General features: G+C 43.5%; 2 protein-coding genes across 2 annotated transcripts in view; one reads left to right on the top strand and one right to left on the bottom strand.

The window, feature by feature from the left end:
* The window catches only part of LOC307043356 (uncharacterized protein), a 283918-nt gene extending 275312 nt beyond the window's left edge, over positions 1 to 8606 (bottom strand). Inside the window, exon 1 of the transcript XR_013809349.1 lies at positions 7641 to 8606. The gene's annotated coding sequence lies outside the window, so the exon portion shown is untranslated. The remainder of the gene's footprint in view (positions 1 to 7640) is intronic.
* LOC307042954 (uncharacterized protein) lies at positions 367 to 16845 on the top strand (the record flags this gene model as incomplete). The annotated part of the gene is made up of 7 exons (XM_079687111.1): positions 367 to 590; positions 1307 to 1409; positions 1680 to 1805; positions 2204 to 3858; positions 9793 to 11197; positions 11306 to 11721; positions 16789 to 16845. The coding sequence occupies exons 1-7, from the start codon at positions 504 to 506 to the stop codon at positions 16843 to 16845; spliced, it is 3849 nt and encodes a 1282-aa protein (XP_079543237.1). The 5' UTR covers positions 367 to 503.
* Between the last annotated feature and the right edge of the window lie 3758 nt (positions 16846 to 20603).

The following is a 20603-nucleotide window of genomic DNA, read 5'->3' as shown; positions in this document are numbered from 1 at the left end:
TCCTCATAGATGGAAGGCGCTGTACAAAATAAACTATTATTATTATTATTAGAGATATGGTACTAGTAACTGGTAGTTTCTGGATGAATATGCTGTGTTGTTATCGATTTCAGAATTAACTACCGAGTGATGAGGCTAGATAGCTATTATGTGGCTAACCCCTAGCTACGTTTTACCTCATGTCACGGTTAGCCACAAGATAGCTTTTGAAGCCAGTTCGGTAACTAGCTAGCTGGCGCTAGCTAACTGAATAACGTTGATAACTAGCCAGCTACTGGCAAGCCTTTGACATTTTGAACTGAAACCAAGTGATGTTGTGGCATTTCATATCATTGTAGTTCTATGAAACGCTCTTAACAAGTTTGCTATTTGGCGTTAGCTAGTATGCTAGTGGTGGCTAAGGCTAGCAGAATTTCTGTGTGTAGCATCAGAAAGGCGAACCTTAACGTTACATGTAAACTTTAATGTATGTTTAACATAAAAACTTTAATTTATGTTTGAATATGACTTGTTTCAATTATAGGAAGGCCATGTCGTCAACCACAAAGAGGAAGGGTGACATCAGGAGCTTCATCCTCACAAAGAAGCAGGTTAGTGATGTGAGGGAGCATGAGGGTCCAAGTGCAGACAGCCTCTGCCACTCGAAGCTTGAGGCTAGAGCGGGAAGGTTAGTTAGCTAGTTCAGCTGGTCCTCGTGGTATTGTAGCCCAGTGCTATATTTTCCTTTTATTTTCTTTATGTTACAAAAAAGCTGGCTAACTATTAAGGTGGCATAGCAGAGGTTGCTTATTTAAAGGAGTAAAGCATTTCGGTAATGCAAAATATGCATTAGGTAGGTAATTTCATTGATGCAGAGAGAAACCTTTTATTTGAAATATTTTATTTGACTGTAATTTCATTTAATATTTACATAGTAAACACTTTCTACTTTTATATAAAAGGGTGATATTTGTGATTTCATTGCATTTACTATAAGAGTAATGAAAGGTATTTTAAATTTGCTTAATTTAGGTTAAAATAAGGGATACACTACTACACTACAAAACTTAACATAAAATCGTATAGATTACCACATAGTTTGTGTGGTCAGTTAAAAGAACTTAGGAAGTGTCCCAGTTAACAATTTAGTTAATTACATTGCTACAGTATTTCTATTTTCAGGATTTCCACTTTTTGTCACAGCCCAGTAAATGTGATCTTATATTTCAATATACCACCACAAGTAGTGATATTTTAAACGAAGCTACAGTGCAGTAACATTAGGGCTAATGTATTATGTTAATGGCCTACTTTTTGTGTAAAATAGGCTACAGATCAGAAAAGAGCAGGAGAGAGCGAGCCCGAGGCAGAATCTGCCAATGCAGAGAGCCAGTTCATTGAGATGGAGGTGGAAAAGATCTGCGTAGCTGGTCAGTATGTTTTTGTTGTTGTGTTATGGTCCAGTTGTGTTCACTCCTTACGTTTGAGAAACTCCACTGCCGTTGGTGTGTGAATGGGTAAATGAGAAGCCATTGTAAAGTGATTTGGGTACTGTTAAATGCAAATAAAGTGCTATAAGTGTGACATTGACCATCAGGGTTATTATTATTATTATTATTATTATTATTATTATTATTGCTACCTATAGTATCTTATTTTATTTTATTTTTCTCCTACACAACAAAAAAATACCCCAACAGAGACCTTGGAGTGCCTTGATCCAGAGCCAGAGCCTGAGCCAGAGCCAGAAAGTGTCAATGATGACTGTGCAGAGAGACAGTCTGAGACAGAAGTGGAAGATTGTGCAGCTACAGCTGGTCCTCATGGTATGTTTTTTGGTGGGTGGGGGGTTCCATTCAAGTGTTAGCTCCTTACGTTTGAAAAAAAGCTACCACAATTGGTGTGAATGTGTGTGAGAATGGCTTAATGAGAGGCCATTGTAAAGTGTGTTGGGTACCGTTAGTTGCAAATGAAGTCCCATATGTGCAGTCCATTTACCATTTGGATCAAATACATATATCAGCACAGAATTAGTGACATTTTATCAAAGCCACAGTACAGTAAATGCCATGTATGATTTGAATCAATGTAGATCAATCAATGTATCAATGAATCAATGTAGTTAATCAATGTATCAATGAATCAATGTAGTTAAATACATCTTGGGGCTTATCAGGGTAGTTATTATAGAGTAACTTTCCCTCCTTATTTGATCTTTTTCCAGACATTTCCAAACACAGAGGGGATGGGCCGACACAACCATCGCTGGAGAGCTTTCCCAAGACGATGCAAGGTTGTGCAAGGAGAAGTTTCCATGCTGACTGGTACAAAATGCATAACTGGGTGGAATACTCACAGTCAAAAGACGCAGCATATTGCTTTGCTTGTAGACACTTTTCTTTACCTAATGCCTCTAGGACTGTGTTTACCTCTATGAATGGTTATTCTAACTGGAAGAAAGCTACATTTAAGGACAGTGGATTTTGTTCACATGCTAAATCAGAGAGCCATGTTAATGCTATGTTTGCATGGACAGAGAATAAGAAAATGCTAGACAGAAACTCATCAATGTTAGGAATGATGGAAGAGGAGTCAAGTAAAAAAGTAATCGAAAACCAGAAATATATACGCACACTTGGTGAAGTCCTGTTGTTAACTGCCACTCAAAACATTTCCCAGCGTGGTCACCGGGAATCATCCGAGGCGGACAATAGAGGAAATTTCCTAGAATTGTTGGATCTCCTGAGCAAGCATGATCCGTTTTTAAAAAAACGAATGGAAAATCAAGCAAAAAATGCAAAATACACAAGTAGCCTGATACAAAATGAAATACTGCAGTGTTTAGCAGATATGGTTAAAGAGGAGATTATCAAAGAGGTTAAAGAGAGTGCACAATTTTCTGTTCTTGTTGATGAAACAAAAGATGTAAAGAAAATGGAGCAGATGTCTTTTGTTCTTCGGTACTATTATAATGGTGTAGTTCAGGAGAGTTTTCTAGAGTTTCAAGAGGCAGATAAACTGGATGCTGCCAGTTTAACAGAGAAGATCATTGGCTGTTTAGAGAAGTATGGGCTGGAATATAAAAAAAACCTAGTTGGGCAAGGCTATGATGGTGCTTCAACTATGAGTGGGAAGCATGCTGGTGTCCAAGCCAGAATAAGAGAAGTAGCCAAGCATGCATTCTACGTTCATTGCAGTGCCCACTGCTTAAACCTAGTGATGGTAGACAGTGTGAAATCTGTTCCTGATGCAAGAAATTTCTTTTCATTGTTAGAGCGACTGTATATTTTTATGTCAGGATCTTATGTCCATCCTAAATGGTTGGATGTGCAGAGAGAGATGTATGATGGTCAAGTAAGGGAACTCTCACGTCTCAGCGAGACTCGATGGGCCAGCAGACATACAGCTTGTCGCAATGTCATGGATAGGTTGCCTGCTGTAATGCAAGTACTGGAAGATATTTCAGAGGAGGACAATCCGGACAGAGCGGTTGAAGCAAGAGGTCTACTAGTTCAGATCGATCTACATTTTATTGGATGTCTTGTACTATTTAGAAAGGTACTAAAGGACACACACTTTTTGTCAGAGATGCTTCAGTCAACACAGATTGACCTTACTAAAGCTGTAGAGTTAATTGCGACCCTCAGACAGACTCTGGAAGACTATCGCAGTGAGACATACTTTGATGAGCTGTGGAATGAGGTACTAGCCACCTGTGAAAAGTCTGACATTTCAACGACTCACACCTTTAAAAGGGCAAGGCAAATAACACAAAGACTTCAAGGTAGTGTTATCATGTCAACATTAGGACAACACACAGAATCGGACAGTAAGAGGTCTTTTATCACCAAGGTATTTTATCCCATCATTGATTATATGGTTGGTGAAATGAGAAGACGATTCTCTAGCGTAAACTGTGACATCATGCAGGGTGTCCAGGCCCTAAATCCATCCAGCAGCAGCTTTTTAAATGAGGAGGCAGTTTTTCTATTAGCAAATGCATATGGGTCAAATGTAGAGGATCTGAAACATGAACTGCACCAGACTAGAAGGTTGTTAGATCGACAAGCAACACATGGAAAAAGTCCGTCCAGTTTAATAGAATTTGTTAATTTTTTGGAACCATACAAGGAGGTATTCTTTGAGATGTTCAGGTTATGTAAAATAGCTGTGGTATAGAGCTCCAGCGGATGATGTCACATATGCTGGTCACGTGACGAGAAACGAAGGGGGCAGCCATTTTGGCAGTAATCGCGTCAGTAAATTCATTGGCAGGCACTGGCAGACTGTCGAGGATGGTGGATAACTGCTGTGCACCAGGTTGCACAAATAGGCGTGGGAAGAAGAAAGGTGTATCTTATTATCGCATTCCAAAAGACGCGGAGAGGAGGGAAAAGTGGATCGCAGCGATTAAAAGAGCCAGGAGCCGTCTGAACAAGACTGAAAGATGGGACCCCCCGGCCGTTTGCTTTCGCTTATGCAGTGATCACTTCATATCAGGTGGGTGAAGGAATACAGTACAATGCTACAAAAAGTTTTCAAAAAGCAAAAATACAAACTAGTTTCAGACGCACTGCAGTAGCTATCCAAGCTAATAAACAAACATGCTAACGTGACACTGCCGTAGCTAGACAAGCTAATAAACAAACAATGCTAACGTGACACTGCCTATCAAACTGGAATAATTTAATACTTACCCTTGCAGTGATGATGCCGAAGTTTTTGGATGTAAGACTCCACAGTTGAATGTTGTTTACGAAGCCGGACTGACACCATTTGTAAGCCTCCAAGCTTTTGTAAGCTCTGAGGGAGTCTCCTGAGTACACTGATGGAAAGCTTACAAGATAGCTGTGGATGTCCGCGTAGCGCAAGTCGGGTACATCGTCTTCAGAGCAGGAGGTTATGCTCTTGAAAAGCACACCGGGTGCATTATATGGGTCGCTTATATTTAATCTTTCTAATTTTGTACTATAAAGCCGAATTTCACTTGAATTAAAATGAGATGTATACTCGCACGGTAGGAAAACGCTGGCGCCGGTCGTCATGTTTACTGCCAAAATGGTGGCTGATAACCAAAAGTCACGTGACCGCAGGAGCTCTATTGCCTGTTACCAGTGCAGCATGTGAGAGGAGTTTTTCAGCTCTTAAACTGATCAAGAATCACCTGCGTTCTACCATGACTGAGAACAGACTAGCAAGTATAGCAATTCTCAGTATTGAGTCTAAACGTGCGAAAGATTTAAATTTGGATGAGTTTGTGAAGAGATTTGCTGCACAGCATAGCAATCGTCGCATACAGCTTCTGTAGCAATCAGATGATATATGTAACGGAGTCAAAAAACATTCTAATCTGCTTTGTATTTTTTTGGTTGCATTTACAATGTGAAATTTCATCAATAACTGATAATGTAAATACTTGTATATATTTTGTGACTTTAACACACACAGAAATTGTTCTCACAAACCTGTCTAACCTATTCTGTACACATGCACTCACAAAACACTTTGGCAGGCAGGCCTTTGAGGGAGGGCTTTGCTTCTAGGATAATGCTGGAATTTTGTAAAGTGCTGGGAAGTCCTCACATTTCTAAATCATTCCTATGGCTTGATTTTGCTTTCAAAGTGCCTCAGATTGATTAGATTGAATTAACAATGTTCAACATTTTTGACCCGGGGGATATGCCCCGGATACCCCCCCAGAAGGCTTGCTTGGGATGAGCAACATTTCTGCTGCTACAATAATCCCAAGGGAAACACTGTTTTAATGTACTAAAAAGTGGAATGCTCATGTATGTAGACCAAATATTGAATTTATCACACTTGGGTGTTGAAAAAACTGTTGTATATGGGTGCATATAAAGTACAAAGTAAGGTGGGCTTCCTAAAAAAATTGCCACCCTACAATATATGCCTGCCACCCCTCTGCCACCCCATGTATAAATCTCTAGAATCGCCACTGGGTCCTGGTGACTTTCCACTCTGGAGATTTTTAATGGCATTGATAAGTTCCTCTTTTGTGATTGGGCCATTAAGGAGGCTTCTTTGTTCCTCTGATATTGTTGGAAGATTAATCTTAGCAAAAAAGTCCTCCATTAAATGAGGTGCGTCACTTGTCTGCTCTGAACAATACAAATCTGTGTAAAATGTTTTGAAGCAGTCATTTATTAATCTATTTCCATATATTCTGTTACCTTCTGAATCAACAATGGCAGCTATTGATTGGGACTCTGCTTTTTTTTTGGCAAGGTACGCAAGACATTTCCCTGGTTTATCACCATGTTCATAAAACCTTTGCTTAACATATCTAATTTTCTTCTCTGCCTCTTTAGTAAGGAGACAGTTTATAGCTGATTTGAGGGCAGATATTTCTTCCCATAAAGTAGGTGATGGTGAGTTGATATAAGCTTTTTCCTTGTCTGTCAGTTCAATTGCTAAGTTATTTTGCTCTCTACGTTTTTGGCGCCTCTTAGTGGATGTATAAGATATAACCAGGCCTCTTGCATAGGCTTTGCAGGTTTCCCACAAAAGTGATGGATTGTCTGTTGATGGTAGGTTAATCGACAGGAATACTTTAAATTCAGTTATAAAATAGGATATAAAGGTGTTGTCTCTCAGTATAACACTATCCAGTCTCCACTGCCTAGGCTGGTTTATTGGATTCTTAAGCTTTAAGTCCATAACCACGGCGGCATGTTCAGATATAATTATACTCCCAATGTCACAAGATAGTATGGAATGCATGTCAGCTTTAGGTATAAAAAAAATAGTCAAGCCTAGTCTGACACCCATGGGGAGCTGAGAAGAAAGTATTCCTTGTTAGGGGGGTGGAGGTTCCTCCATACATCCTCAAATCCAAAATTTGTCTATTAGTGGGTTCATTATACAATTTAAATCACCTCCTACAATGACTGTATCAGCTGTCATTTCTGCAAGTTCCATAAACATATTAGTCATGGTATCTGGTGGGTGACCTGGCGGATGATAAACATTCATAATAAGAATATCTTGCCCTTGTAAACTGCCCTTAATTATCACATAACGACCCTTCTTATCTTTTATACATTTTGCAATTTTAAAGGGCAGATTCCGTTTAATAAGTATAGCGACACCCCTACTTCTAGTTGTAAATGATGAATAGAATATTTGCCCATATGGTCCATGTTGAAGCCTTGAGTGTTCTGTGTCATCAAGGTGAGTTTCTTGGACTAATGCAATGTCTATATTTTCCTTCTGCAGGAAGGTAAATACTTTTCTGCGTTTTATGGGGCTATGAATCCCTCGTATGTTCCATGTACAAATCCTAAGTTTATTTGCCATTATCTAAACTTTTTATGTAGTTATATGACTGGGAATGTCCTGACACCTTCTCCTCAATAAACATAATGATATAGTGACTGAGCTGTGTAACACAAAAAACTAAACAAAGCATATACAATCCTAAACTAACACATAACAGAAATGGGGAAAAGTCCCTACTAAGCGCGTAGGGAATCTCACTCCTCTTCCTTCCCACAGCCGAGAGCCATGGGACAAACCAAGCGTTATACTCTCGCCTATCCATAGAAACAGAACACGTTTCATTTCGCACACGGCAACATAACATGGCAAGTTAAATAAGAAACAAAATCAAAACAACGCCATGGAATTATGTGAATACTTACTTCACAACATTAGACCAAAAAGACGAATTTTCCTACATCTGGTTTTACAGTCCAGTCAGTTATCAGAGGCAGCGGTAACATCTCTCGCGTAAAAGTCCCAGCTGCGGATCAGCAGTCTCCGCACCGCAGTGTTTTCCCCAACAGTATCAAAAACAATACCCATCTTCCTCAAGTCAAATTATCAGTGCCCGCTTATTATTCTTTGCAAGAACTGAATTGTCCAGTATTGGGGTATATGTTTCAGTTGGTTCCATCAAGCGATTCAGCAAATGCTGCGGCACCCTCCGGTGTATCAAACCTCCTTTCCGTACCGTTGATCATCACCTTGAGCGTTGCCGGGTATATCAGCGCGTAAGCGATACTCTTTTTGCTCAGCCGGTATTTAATCTCATCGAAGGCTTTGCGTTTTTTTACCACGGCCGCTGAGTAGTCATTGAAGAAAGAAATCCTTGGACCCGTGTGGGCGAGGCGGTCCGGCTCCGAACCAAGCTTGCGGGCAGCATTCATAACCAGTTATTTGTCTGCAAAATTGTGAAACTTCAGTATGATCGGCCTGGAGCGTTGTTCGGGGCCGGGCTTCGGTGCCATGGAGCGGTGTGCACGATCCAGCTTGTTTGATCCTTTATGGCTGCAAGCACTGTGTTTGTTTTAGCGTTGAGAACCGTAGTTATGTTTTCTGTAATGTTGTCCATTGCTTTTACGATATTTGGATCCGTGTTACCGCTGCTGCTAGCATGTTCAGGTGCGCTAGCTTGTGCTCCCTCGCCATGCTCCTCCTCCTCCATCTCGGTCGTCTTTGCTTTCTTTTGTCTGGTCATGTTGTCCAAAGTTTTTGAAAAGCAGTACTCCAGGTTCATTATATAGTAACAGCGATCATAAACTATGATAATTTTGCCAAGAAATGTGATTAATAAGCGGATTATTTAACAGTTATAGCCGGAGCTCAATGAAACACGCCTCTCCTCTACGCCGCCATCTTGTTTTCCCCAACATCTGTGTTATTACTGAAGGCATAGCATGAATGGTATTGTGTGTCTGAGGGTGTCATTAGGCCTACTGAGAAATGTCAAACAAAATCAAAACCTTACATTTGAAAACAGGTTTGCATTCCTCCACTTAAGGTGACGTTATCATTGGAAACAATAAAAGCTAATTGTTTTGTAGAATCTATCAATTGAATCGTTAGAGCAGAACAGAATGGTTGTATTGTAGCCTGAGTTTCCTGCAGCCTTTAGTTTTACCAGGTGGAAACATTGTTTATATAATGTGAATACATGCAGAACTAGACATTAAGAGGCCCCTGACATTAGGCCTATTTTAAAAATAGTAGGGGCTTTTAACAGCTAGCCAATTTACAGGCATCCTCTGCATAGCAGTACGAGTGTCACGTCACGTCACGTCTGTCCCTCCGGTGCTAGAGCAACGCTGGCGTCTTGTCTGTTGACTGCCGCTTCTACCCCCGGACTGTTTCTGGATGTTTGTTTGTTTTGTCTACGGGTCTCTATGCTGGTTTTCGCCGATCCAAGGCTGCTCTTCACTCCGTTGTGCATCTCTCCAGCTCCGTTTCCATTCATAGGCTCCCTCACTACTGGACTGTATGCTACGTTAGCCATCAAAGCTAACAGCTGGCTCCACTCCGTCACCTTGACTACCCGGTCTGTATGCTACGTTAGCCACCGAAGCTAACAGCTGGCTCCCGTCACAATTGGACTACCTGATTACACCACTGGATTGTTTTTCCTGGCTCTGGGTGTGTTGATCGCTGCTCTGGACTCGGGTGAGTACGCTGTGTGTTTTGTGATGGTGATTGTGCCAACCTGGACCGACCTGTTGTGCGCCGTACATCAACAACAACAACACTCACTCTGTCTGGCTGCCCAGCCGGCGTTCTTGCAGGGAGCCTCCACTCCCCACCAGCTCGTCTACTGTTGGGTAGCTAGGTCCAGACATGGTGCCGCAGGGACGGTCTGGGGTAACCAACACCACACGCATCACTCACTCCAACACCTGGTCCACTGCTGCTTTCACATATCTCACTGCCTACCAACTCCTAGCCAATCAGTTAATAACCACTGCAAATACACTACCTTGGCTACTCTCATCTGCTGCTACCTTTCATCTGCTGCTTGGACTATCTCTCCCGCTGCTTCAGCCTACTACACCACCAACCTCTCGCCCTCTCATCTACACTGCTGCTGACCTCCACAGCCTCAACAACAACCATCGTCTCCCTGCTGCTACTGCCACCGCAGCTAGCGCCGCTGGGATCCTCCGCCGACGCCGCTACATCCACCGGGGCGCTGGCCTCCCCCGCAACCGACACCTCCCTGACGGTTCACCCATCCCCTCACTCTGGACTATCCCCCACCCCCCCGCCATCCCCATCCACCGCACTGCCAACCTCAACAACCTTTGTACCCCCTCCCCTGCTCCACCATCCATCTCCCTCGCACTCCTGAACTGCCGCTCCCTCTCCAACAAATCACCTGTTATACACGAACTGCTACTGGACAATAACATTGATCTGCTTCTCCTCTGTGAAACATGGCAACAGCCCCTGGACTTCTACGCTCTCAACCAAGCCACTCCCTCCAACTACAGTTTCACTGCCAGACCCCGCCTCTCCGGGCGCGGGGGTGGTCTCGCTGTTCTCCACAAACAATCCCTACACATCACTGAACTGAACCTCAACCTCCCACCTATCTCATCCTTTGAACACCTTGCTTTCTCCCTCCCCAACTCTATCACTACTGTTCTAATCTACCGTCCCCCGAAGCCACACCCCTCTTTCCTCTCTGAACTGTCTGAACTACTCACCATTGCATCCTCTCTATCTTCCCACCTCCTACTTACCGGCGACTTCAACATCCACATGGATCAGCCCAATGCCCCCCTGACATCTGACTTCCTCTCCCTCCTTGACTGCTTCCACCTCACCCAACACATTGACTTCCCCACCCATACCAAAGGCCACATTCTGGACTTAGTCTGCTCCTCCTTTCTACCATTATCTAACCCCCAGCCCCTCCCCTTCCCACTCTCTGATCATCTCTGCATCCTCTTCTCCGCCCCTCTACCCTCCCCCCACAACCCCAAAAAACGCACCATCTCCTACCGCAACATCAAGGCAGTCAACCCCCTCACGCTCTCCCAGCTCATATCCTCTGCCTTCCCGCCCGACTCTGCCCCCTCTTCCCCTGACGACTATGCCACCACACTCAACTCAATTCTCTCTGACTCCCTCGACTCTCTGGCCCCCTGGAAAACCTCCTCTGTTTCATTCACCAACCCCGCCCCCTGGTACACCCCGGAACTCCGTATCATGAAACAGACCGGCCGTCAACTTGAAAGATTGTTCAAACGAACCCACCTCACCGTCCACGCCGAAGCCTATAAAGTTCACATCTCCTCCTACCGTGATGCTCTCCAAGCCGCCAAATCTGCCCACTTCTCCACCCTCATCGACAGCACCAACCGGAACCCCCGCATCCTGTTTTCCACCATCAATAAATTGCTCCAGCCACCTGACATCAATCCACCCTCCTCCCCTGACCTATGCAACTCCTTCCTCCTCGCCTTCAACAACAAAGTTTCACAAATCAACAGCTCCCTAACTGCCATGACCACTATCTCCTCCAACCCCCACGCCCCCCCTCCTCTCCCAGTCCACCCGCCCTTCCCTCCCCTCACTGCCTTCTCTCCTGTTGACTCCTCCCACATCCTAGCCATCATCACCTCATCCAAAACAACCACCTGCTTTCTTGACCCCCTCCCTACGACCCTAACTAAGGCCTGCCTCCCTGTCCTCATCCCCCACCTCACCACCCTCTTCAACCAATCTCTATCCCTTGGTCTTGTTCCCTCCATCTACAAACTTGCCTCCATCACCCCCATCCTCAAAAAGCCCACCCTTGACCCAGCCAACCTCTCCAACTACCGCCCCATCTCCAACCTGCCATTCCTCTCCAAAACACTGGAGCGTATTGTCGCCACCCAGCTCCACACCCACCTCCAGTCCAACAACCTCTATGAACCCCTCCAGTCTGGTTTTCGCCCACTCCACAGCACTGAAACAGCCCTGGTCAAAGTAATCAACGATCTCCTCTCCTCTGCAGACTCCGGTGCCCTCAACATCCTGCTACTACTAGACCTCAGCGCAGCCTTTGACACTGTGAATCACTCAATCCTCCTACAAAGGCTGCGCCAACAGGGTGTTGAGGGCTCCGCTCTCGACTGGCTCACCTCCTACCTCACCGACAGGCAACAATTCATCTCCCTCTCTGGCCACACATCCGCCCTCTCCCCAGTCACACAGGGGGTCCCCCAGGGCTCAGTCCTCGGCCCCCTCCTTTTCATCTGCTATCTTTTCCCCCTTGGTCACATTATTCGCAACCTCAACCTTGATTTCCACTGTTACGCCGATGACACCCAGATCTACATCACCACCAAATCCCCTCACAACCCTCCCCTCACCCATATCGAAACCTGCATCTCTTCAATAAAAACATGGCTGACTCACAATTTCCTTAAACTCAACAGTGATAAAACAGAGCTACTCATCATAGGCACCAGATCAACCCTCAATAAAACAGGACCCATTTCACTCACCATTGAGAATTCGACCATCACCCCCTCCCCCCTGGCACGCAATCTTGGCGTTATCCTGGACCCCACCCTCTCCTTTGACCCCCATGTCAGCTCCATCATCAAGATCTCCTACTTCCACCTCCGCCGCATTGCCAAAATCAAACACTACCTCCCCCCCCGTGCTGCTGAATCCCTCATCCATGCCTTCATCACCTCCCGCCTCGACTATTGCAACGCCCTCCTCACTGGCATCTCCTCCCATTCCCTCCATAGACTCCAAATGGTACAAAACTCTGCTGCCCGCCTCCTCACCCACACCCGGACCCGTGAACACATCACTCCCGTTCTCCGCTCTCTTCACTGGCTCCCCATCAAACAACGCATCATCTTCAAAACACTCCTCCTCACCTATAAAGCCCTTCACCACCTAGCCCCCCCCTACCTCTCTGACCTCCTCATCCCCTACAACCCCCCCCGAGCCCTCCGATCCTCCTCCACTCTCTCCCTCACAGTACCACCATCAAGACTCAAAACATTTGGTAACAGAGCATTCTCCAGATCAGCACCCCGCCTCTGGAACTCCCTCCCCCAATCTGTCCGCCACTCTCCCACACTGTCTACCTTCAAAACCCAGCTGAAAACATACCTCTTCTCCCAAGCCTTCAACTTACCCTACCCCCCAACCCACTGACTTCACTCACACCCCACGCTGTATCTCTTATTCACCCCACGCTGCATCTCTTATTCATACATTCATCAACTTTTTCTTTCCTCTTTTCCATTATGTTGTCTTTTGCTCGTTGTCCTATGCTTGCTCCCCCCCTGTGTTGTCCTTTGCCTGTTCATGTAATGTTCATGTTCAATTTTCTTGTCCAATATGTTGTCTTCTGCCTGTTCACCCCCTTTCTGTACTTTTAATTTTTTTTTGTAAGCGACTTTGGGTTATTGAAAAGCGCTATATAAATAAAAGTTATTATTATTATTATTATTATTATTATTACGAATAGCCTTAAAGAACAAACCCACTCTGCGGTAACGAGAGTCATGTATCGGAACCAAATGCCCTAAGTGAAGCCGTTAGTCTCATCTGACTGACCCAAGGGTTGGTGCTGGTGTGACAGGGAAGCTTCCAAGTGTTTAAAGCAGATGTCATGCTTTCAGTTAATGGCTCGGTGGGGGGGAGCAGACCCACGTGAGACAGTATCAACGGCTGTAATATTCAGTTTGAGGAGCGTCATTCTCTCTGGGAGCAGGAAATGGTGTCCATTCTCAGACCAGACCATTAATGTCATCGCATGTAGAGCAGCCATAGCATCTCTGTGACTGCACTCAGCCGGACCGTAGCAGGGTAGAACTGGGTGACTTTTAGTGAAGGTCATCAATGTCTCTCTTTACCTTTGGGCTAATTGTAAAACAAATTAGTGGGAAAAATGTGGAACACTAATCCATCATCATTTGACATTTTTAGTTAATCCAAATAATTACTTATGGGTTTAAATCAAATTAACATTAACATTAGAACTAAAGTCAGTCAAAATCGGACGTGCACACATCAGAATCTAATCAATACACAATTTTCCCAGCTCTGTCACGAAAAGGATAACAAGATTAGGTACATTGCAGGAGTGTTAAAACACCCAAACATGCACACTTAAATCTCATTCTAGTATAGATTAGAGGAGAGGTCTAATGTTGTGAACAAAATTAACAAGTCAGTTATTTTATTTATTTTATGTTCTGTAGGCCTACCATATTTAATTTAATAATTAATCTTGAATTACTAATAACTTTAAAGAAGGCAACAATTTACAATGTGGATGAGGTGTGTGTGTGTGTGTGTGTGTGTGTGTGTGTGTGTGTGTGTGTGTGTGTGTGTGTGTGTGTGTGTGTGTGTGTGTGTGTGTGTGTGTGTGTGTGTGTGTGTGTGTGTGTGTGTGTGTAACCCGTGTGGTTACGCGGTCTCTGCGTTGTGTTGATAATGGACGAGACCCGAGCCAGCGTAAAGTTGAGAGACAATCTCTGTTTAATCACTGACAACAGATAAAACTATCAGTTTCATATCAATTCCTCACAATGACTCCTCTCACATGGAACATTTTACGAAAAAGGAAGAGGAAACGTGAGGGGCACAATATATAGGGGGGAAAGTCCTCACAACAAAAAACTCCTGAGCACAGCGACCACACTTCAGAAGTTCCGCCCACTGATCTCCGACCTTGCCAGGTATTTAACATTCAATAAAATGAAGAACACAGAAAAAAATAATATAAAACACAGAATTTGTGTGATTATACCAAATTAAATCAAATAATATTTACATCTGTTACATGTGTGTGTGTGTGTGTGTGTGTGTGTGTGTGTGTGTGTGTGTGTGTGTGTGTGTGTGTGTGTGTGTGTGTGTGTGTGTGTGTGTGTGTGTGTGTGTGTGTGTGTGTGTGTGTGTGTGTGTGTGTGTGTGTGTGTGTGTGCTTATGTGTGTGAACAGCTTGTCTGCTCAAGGTTAAAACATTTGGGACAGCAGTGAGAATGTTATGAGAAAAAATGTGTTGCTTAGACTTAACTTGAAGGAAGCTAGACTGGAAACACAATATAAGAACATTTTAAATAAATCAAAACAGTTGTACATTAATTAAATACAGTTGACATTTAGCTTGAGCTGGGTTCAATACTTTCTTTATGGTATTTAAATTGGGCTCAAGTAGAACCCCTACATGAATTTGGCTTGCAACACAAAGTGATACTGATCTCTGTCTGTCATGATTTGAAAGACTCATGATTTATTGTGTGGGCCTGTGAAGGAGAGGCCCATGGAAAACAACATCTATGTTTTAACTGTAATTACTTATTTTAAAAAGATTGCAACATTATACCTTTTAAAGAATTGTTCAATTTATTTAACACATTTATTATGCACACAATAAAAACTTCAACAAATATATTGATCCTGGCTTAACCAGCGACCTTTACTCAGATGTTCATAAGCTTGGTTTCAGAAAACTTGTCAGTAGTTTAACAAATATTAGAATGTTAGTAATGTCTATGGAGACCAATTGGTTGATGCGAGAAATAATTTGAAGCAGTTTAATAAAGAGTGTTAAACTATATTTAAAACTGTCATTGAACTTCAACTCACATTAATTATCTGAATCGATTATTTATTTTTCTCAAGTCATTTACTTTTGGTGAGTTAACTAAAGTTTAGTTTATAGTGGGATAGTGGTGGTCTTATGCAGGGGTTCCCAAATTGGGGGTCGAGAGACCCCGAGTGGGGGTCGCGAGATGATTACAAAATAAAAATGGAAAATAAAAAAAATAACAATTATTAAAAAAATGTATTAATTTTTTTTAGAATTTTTTTTTATTATTATTAATAATAACGTTTGCATAGACATTTTCAGGGGCGGACTAGCCATCTGTATAATTTCCCCGCAACGAGGCTCCCCCTTTGACAATCCACTAGCGCAATGTTTCTCAAACTTTTTCATACCAAGGACCACTTAACCAAAAAAAAACACTCATGGACCACATAACTCCACAAATATTCAAAATCAATAGGCCTGCTTACCCATTCCAACAGTATATAAGAAATTACAGCCTAATAATGACAGTAGGCTACTGATAGTGTAGAAAACTGAAATTAATCCATTAGCACCCACCCCACCCCACCCCCAGTCGACAGGGGGTCGCCAGTCTCTGGCACTGATATGTTGGGGGTCGCGGGCTGAAAAGTTTGGGAACCCCTGGTCTGGATAGTTAGGTGGGCTGAAGATCGGAAGGTTGTGAGTTCAAATCTTCCCGCCAGGAACAACACCACTAGTGTGCCTTGAGTAAGGCACTTAGCCTTTACTTACTCCAGGGAGAATGTCCCTGTAATTGGTAATTGTAAATCGCTTTGGATAAAAGCGTCAGCTAAATTAAATGTAGTGTAATTTTACCCAGACTAAGTATGGACTGATTCATTATTAGTTGATACAAAACATACACAAGACGGCGGACAAACCAATATAGACCCCCCATACAAACAATTAGACGAACAAACATGAACTCGTAATAAACACCAGCGTGACAGCAAAGTTCATCCAGCTCAATTTAGTCCGAATTAAGAGGTTTCAGAGGGGGTAAGAAATGATCTCTAGTGGGGCGCCTTGACTCGCCCACCCTTGTATACTGTCACATCCTGGCCCTGGCTGATCGCCTCACTCCCTCACCTGTGTATTTTCGCTCCCTGTTAATCACCTGCCTGGCCTCAATGAGCCTCAGCTGTCCCTAATCATCACTCCTCACCTGTGTATTTAGTCTGTGCTGTTTCCTTGGTCGGTGCCAGTTTTTCTTGTCTGTATAGCAGAAAGTGCTCCAGGTTTCTCTCCTGACGTAAGCTATTGTTCTAGCTGCTTAGCATTTGTAGCCTACCAATCTAGTTGTTTTTTTTGTTTTTTCTTCCAGTCAGTACATTTTTTGATCAATGCCTGTTTTATTTTTACCTTTTGGATTAAACGCTTGACTAAAGACCTTTTTGCCTGGTTGTGCTCTTGAGTCCTATTTTTTTTGCTCGTGCCCGTAGGCCTACTTGTGCTTGATACAAGTCCTAGATCGGTGTCTGATGACCGTCCAAGAGTGATAACTAGCTTATCCTCTTGCGACACCACTACTCTGTTCTAGTGGCGCTATGCCCCCCCGATCAGAAGCGCAGATACTTTTTTCCACTACCCCTTCTCTCCAACAACAGCACAGTTAACTGTAGTCCTAAACGACCAGCCTATAGGCTACACTTGCCATCGAGTTCATCACAACGATGAAAGACAGTTTTGTTCTACACTTGCTTGCCACTGCCCACCCGTGATTAATTACCCTATTTTATGTTTGCACCCCGGACCGGCACCAGTTCCTCCAGCAATGTAGGGAACTGTGAGTTCCTCCAGCAATGTAGGGAACTGTGGCGCATCAGGTGATGCACGCACCTTGCGCTGCCCCTGTCTTACCAGCACCTAGAAGACGGTCACAAACAACGGGAGTGCTTTATTCAGACCATCTCGTTTTTAATAGAGACGGCGGTGGTGTGAGCAGTGTTGAAAGTGTGCCGGTCCTACCCGGTCCTTAGTACCGGTAAGAGATTTCCAGGCGGTCCGGAGGACCGGGAAGAATTGATAGCTCCACCCGTGGAATTTATACTACGAAGGGCAGATATTTTGGTTTGGATTACTGGTCTGGTCGCGTGTGTGTGTGTGTGTGTGTGTGTGTGTGTGTGTGTGTGTGTGTGTGTGTGTGTGTGTGTGTGTGTGTGTGTGTGTGTGTGTGTGTGTGTGTGTGTGTGTGTGTGTGTGTGTGTGTGTGTGTGTGTGTGTGTGTGTGTGTGTGTGTGTGTGTGTGTGTGTGTATATTGTGTTTGTGTCCCGGGGAAAACACTAACGAGAAACACCGGCTGCTGTTATGCCTGCTGTGACCTCAAGTTACTCCGTTCTTCGCTTGTAATTATGCCGTTACAAGCTTCTAAGTTGTATTTATCATCTGAATTTGCCGAAACAAGTTTCATATTCTGAAAGCCAAGACTTTGTTTATTAAACAAAACACCCGAACCCCGAAAAACAATTTTTTTTACGCAAATACACGTTTATTTTGAAATGAGCCGTTGCGACTTCCGACTGATTTCGATAGAGCGGGTCACATATTAGCTTTTTCCCACTTGATCAGAATAGCGGGAGGAGAAAAGAATGGAGTGACTGAATGACAGCTAGAAAATTAGGCTACGTGGTAATTAAAGCAAAAATGCAAACGACGACTCTTTAGATGTTTAAGAGAAAGGAGAGAGATGAAGAAACTCAGAATGTGCTTAAAATTTGAAAAACAACGCCCACAGATGACACAGGTGATGATGCTTATTTAGCCCAGAGAATGGACATGAACATGGCCATGATGAATATAATAAGTTAGCTAACTAGCAAACTGTATCTCTATATGGGGTGCCCAACCAGTCGATCTCGAGATGTCTAAAAGTAGAACAACAATATTCAGTTAATGTCCGACAACAGGGGTGGCCAAACTTTTTGGTTCAGGGGCCACAATGATGTATCAATGTGACAGCCGGGCCGGGGGGCATTGTTTGGTTCCGTCTTGATTCATGTCGGGCTGAGGGTTGTTTTAATCTCATTCTCCCGCGCGCGGGGTGACGTCCACGCGCAGCTGCGACGACCAGGGAGGAAGGGACTTTTCGCGGCGCGCGCGGCGTGTGGACAGTGGGGGATAACATAAATAAAAATTGGATCGTTGTATTTTAGACTTTAAGGCTTTTTAAGATCAGCGCGGGAACCCTGGCTCATTTATACCAATATTGGACGGGCCACATTAAACACATCAACGGGGCGCATGTGGCCCGCGGGCCGTAGTTTGGCCACCTCCAGGCCCGGTTCTACGGGGGTGCATAAGGGTCCCAGTTGAATGTTAAGCACCCTCACTTGAAAAAGAGAAGGGAGTGAAAAATATTACATATACAATAACAATAATAATAATAATAATAATAGTAGTAGTAGTAATATGAAGAAGAAGAAGAAGAATATAGTTGAAAATAAAATAAACTGTAATTGTGTTCAAATATTGTGGTCAAATAACTATAGTTAATAACCCCCCCCCCGTCAACGATCGCCGCCGTCTTGGTTAAAAAAAGGTTGGGCACCCCTGCTCTATATAGTCAATGGCTATTTTACTCAGAACACAACATGTACACAGCATACTATTTTAACATTAAATATTTTGCTTTGATATCTTCTATTTTAATCTGCACATTGTGGCATACATTTTATTTTATTAGTATTTTAATTTATGTAACCAATATTCTGAAAATTCAAAGAAAGACAGAGACTTGTACATTTTTGACTGTCTGCTGAATTTAGTTATACATCTTTATTCTAATTTATAACAGTTGAGGCCCAGAGGGAGGAAGAGGAGACTCAGCCAGAAGAAGTGGCAGCAGGTCCCTCAGAAGCCACCATAGGTGATGCTAGCCCTACTGCATACCCTTCTATATGGAAAGAAGAACAATATGAACAGTTCAAACAGAAAAATGAATGGATGTATGCTCACAATGGAAGGCTAGGCTGTACCCCATGCCATGATGTGAAGGATCTGGGTGTCATGGCCTCCCGTGGTGTTAATATTGCTATTCAGTAGGCTGATGGAAAGATAATCCCAGCTGGTCCATCAAGGGATGTCCAGCTTTCATCACTGCGCAAAAAAATCCGTGAACACAAGAACTCTGCAGCACATAATGAAGCAGTCAAGATTATTCAGACAGCAAATAAAGATATTCTTCTGAACATGAACGCGAGTAGTCAGGAGTCTGTGTTTGAGTCTACTGCCAAGGTATTCATGACAACCTATTATGTGGCCAAGAACAACAAGCCTTTCACAGACTTTGAGATTCTGATTGACCTGCAGCATGCAAATTCTGCTGATTTGGGGCGTGTTTTGCATAGCAAAACTGTCTGTTGACATAATTGAGCATGTGTCATCACAGATGAAAAAGGAACTTCTAAAAAAGATAATAGAGACCAAAAGCAAAATCACAGTATTGGCTGATGAGTCAACCAGTGTTGGGCACAAATCAACACTAATTGTGTTCCTGAAGGCTAGTGTTGATGGAGACATGGAGCCCATTGCCTTTCCGTTGTACCTGGTTGAGCTGGATAGTATGTCTGCTCCTCATATCAAGGAACAGATTATGGGTTGCTTGCTTAAAAATGGCTTTACTGTTGAGTTGCTGAGAGAAATCCTCATTGGATTTTGCAGTGATGGGGCCAGTGTCATGCTGGGAGTGAAGTCAGGTGTTGGGAAGTTGCTCCAGGATGACTTCCCAGGCATCATACTATGGCACTGCCTTAATCACAGACTGGAGCTTGCTGTTGACCAGGCACTGGATGTGACAGGGGGAACAAAGGACTTCCAGGCATTCATGGACAGCCTATATTCATTATATAGCCAGTCACCAAAAAACATGCGGCAGCTGAGTGAATTTGCTCACAACCTGGACATCGCCCTCAGGAGGATTGGAAAAGTGTTCAGTGTTCGCTGGGTAGCTTCTTCATGGAGGGCAGTCTCTGCAGTTTGGTAGTCTTATCCAGTCTTGGCACAACATTTCCGTGAGGCATCAGAGGATGATACAAGGGACAGCAGAGAGAGGGCCAAATTCAAAGGTCTGCTTTCTAAGTTGTGCTGCATCAACTTCCTGAAAAGTCTTGCACTGATGGCAGATGTTCTGACTGAACTTAAGAACTTGTCAGAAATTCTTCAGAACAGGAAGACCACACTCCCAAAGGCCCATGACATCATGACGACGTATGTCAAACGCATAGAAAGTTTCAATTGCTACCCAGGACAACATGCAGT

The sequence above is a fragment of the Notothenia rossii genome (assembly GCF_949606895.1).
Source record: "Notothenia rossii genome assembly, chromosome: 6".
Classification (NCBI taxonomy): domain Eukaryota; kingdom Metazoa; phylum Chordata; class Actinopteri; order Perciformes; family Nototheniidae; genus Notothenia; species Notothenia rossii.
This window is presented reverse-complemented; position numbering and strand designations above follow the sequence as displayed.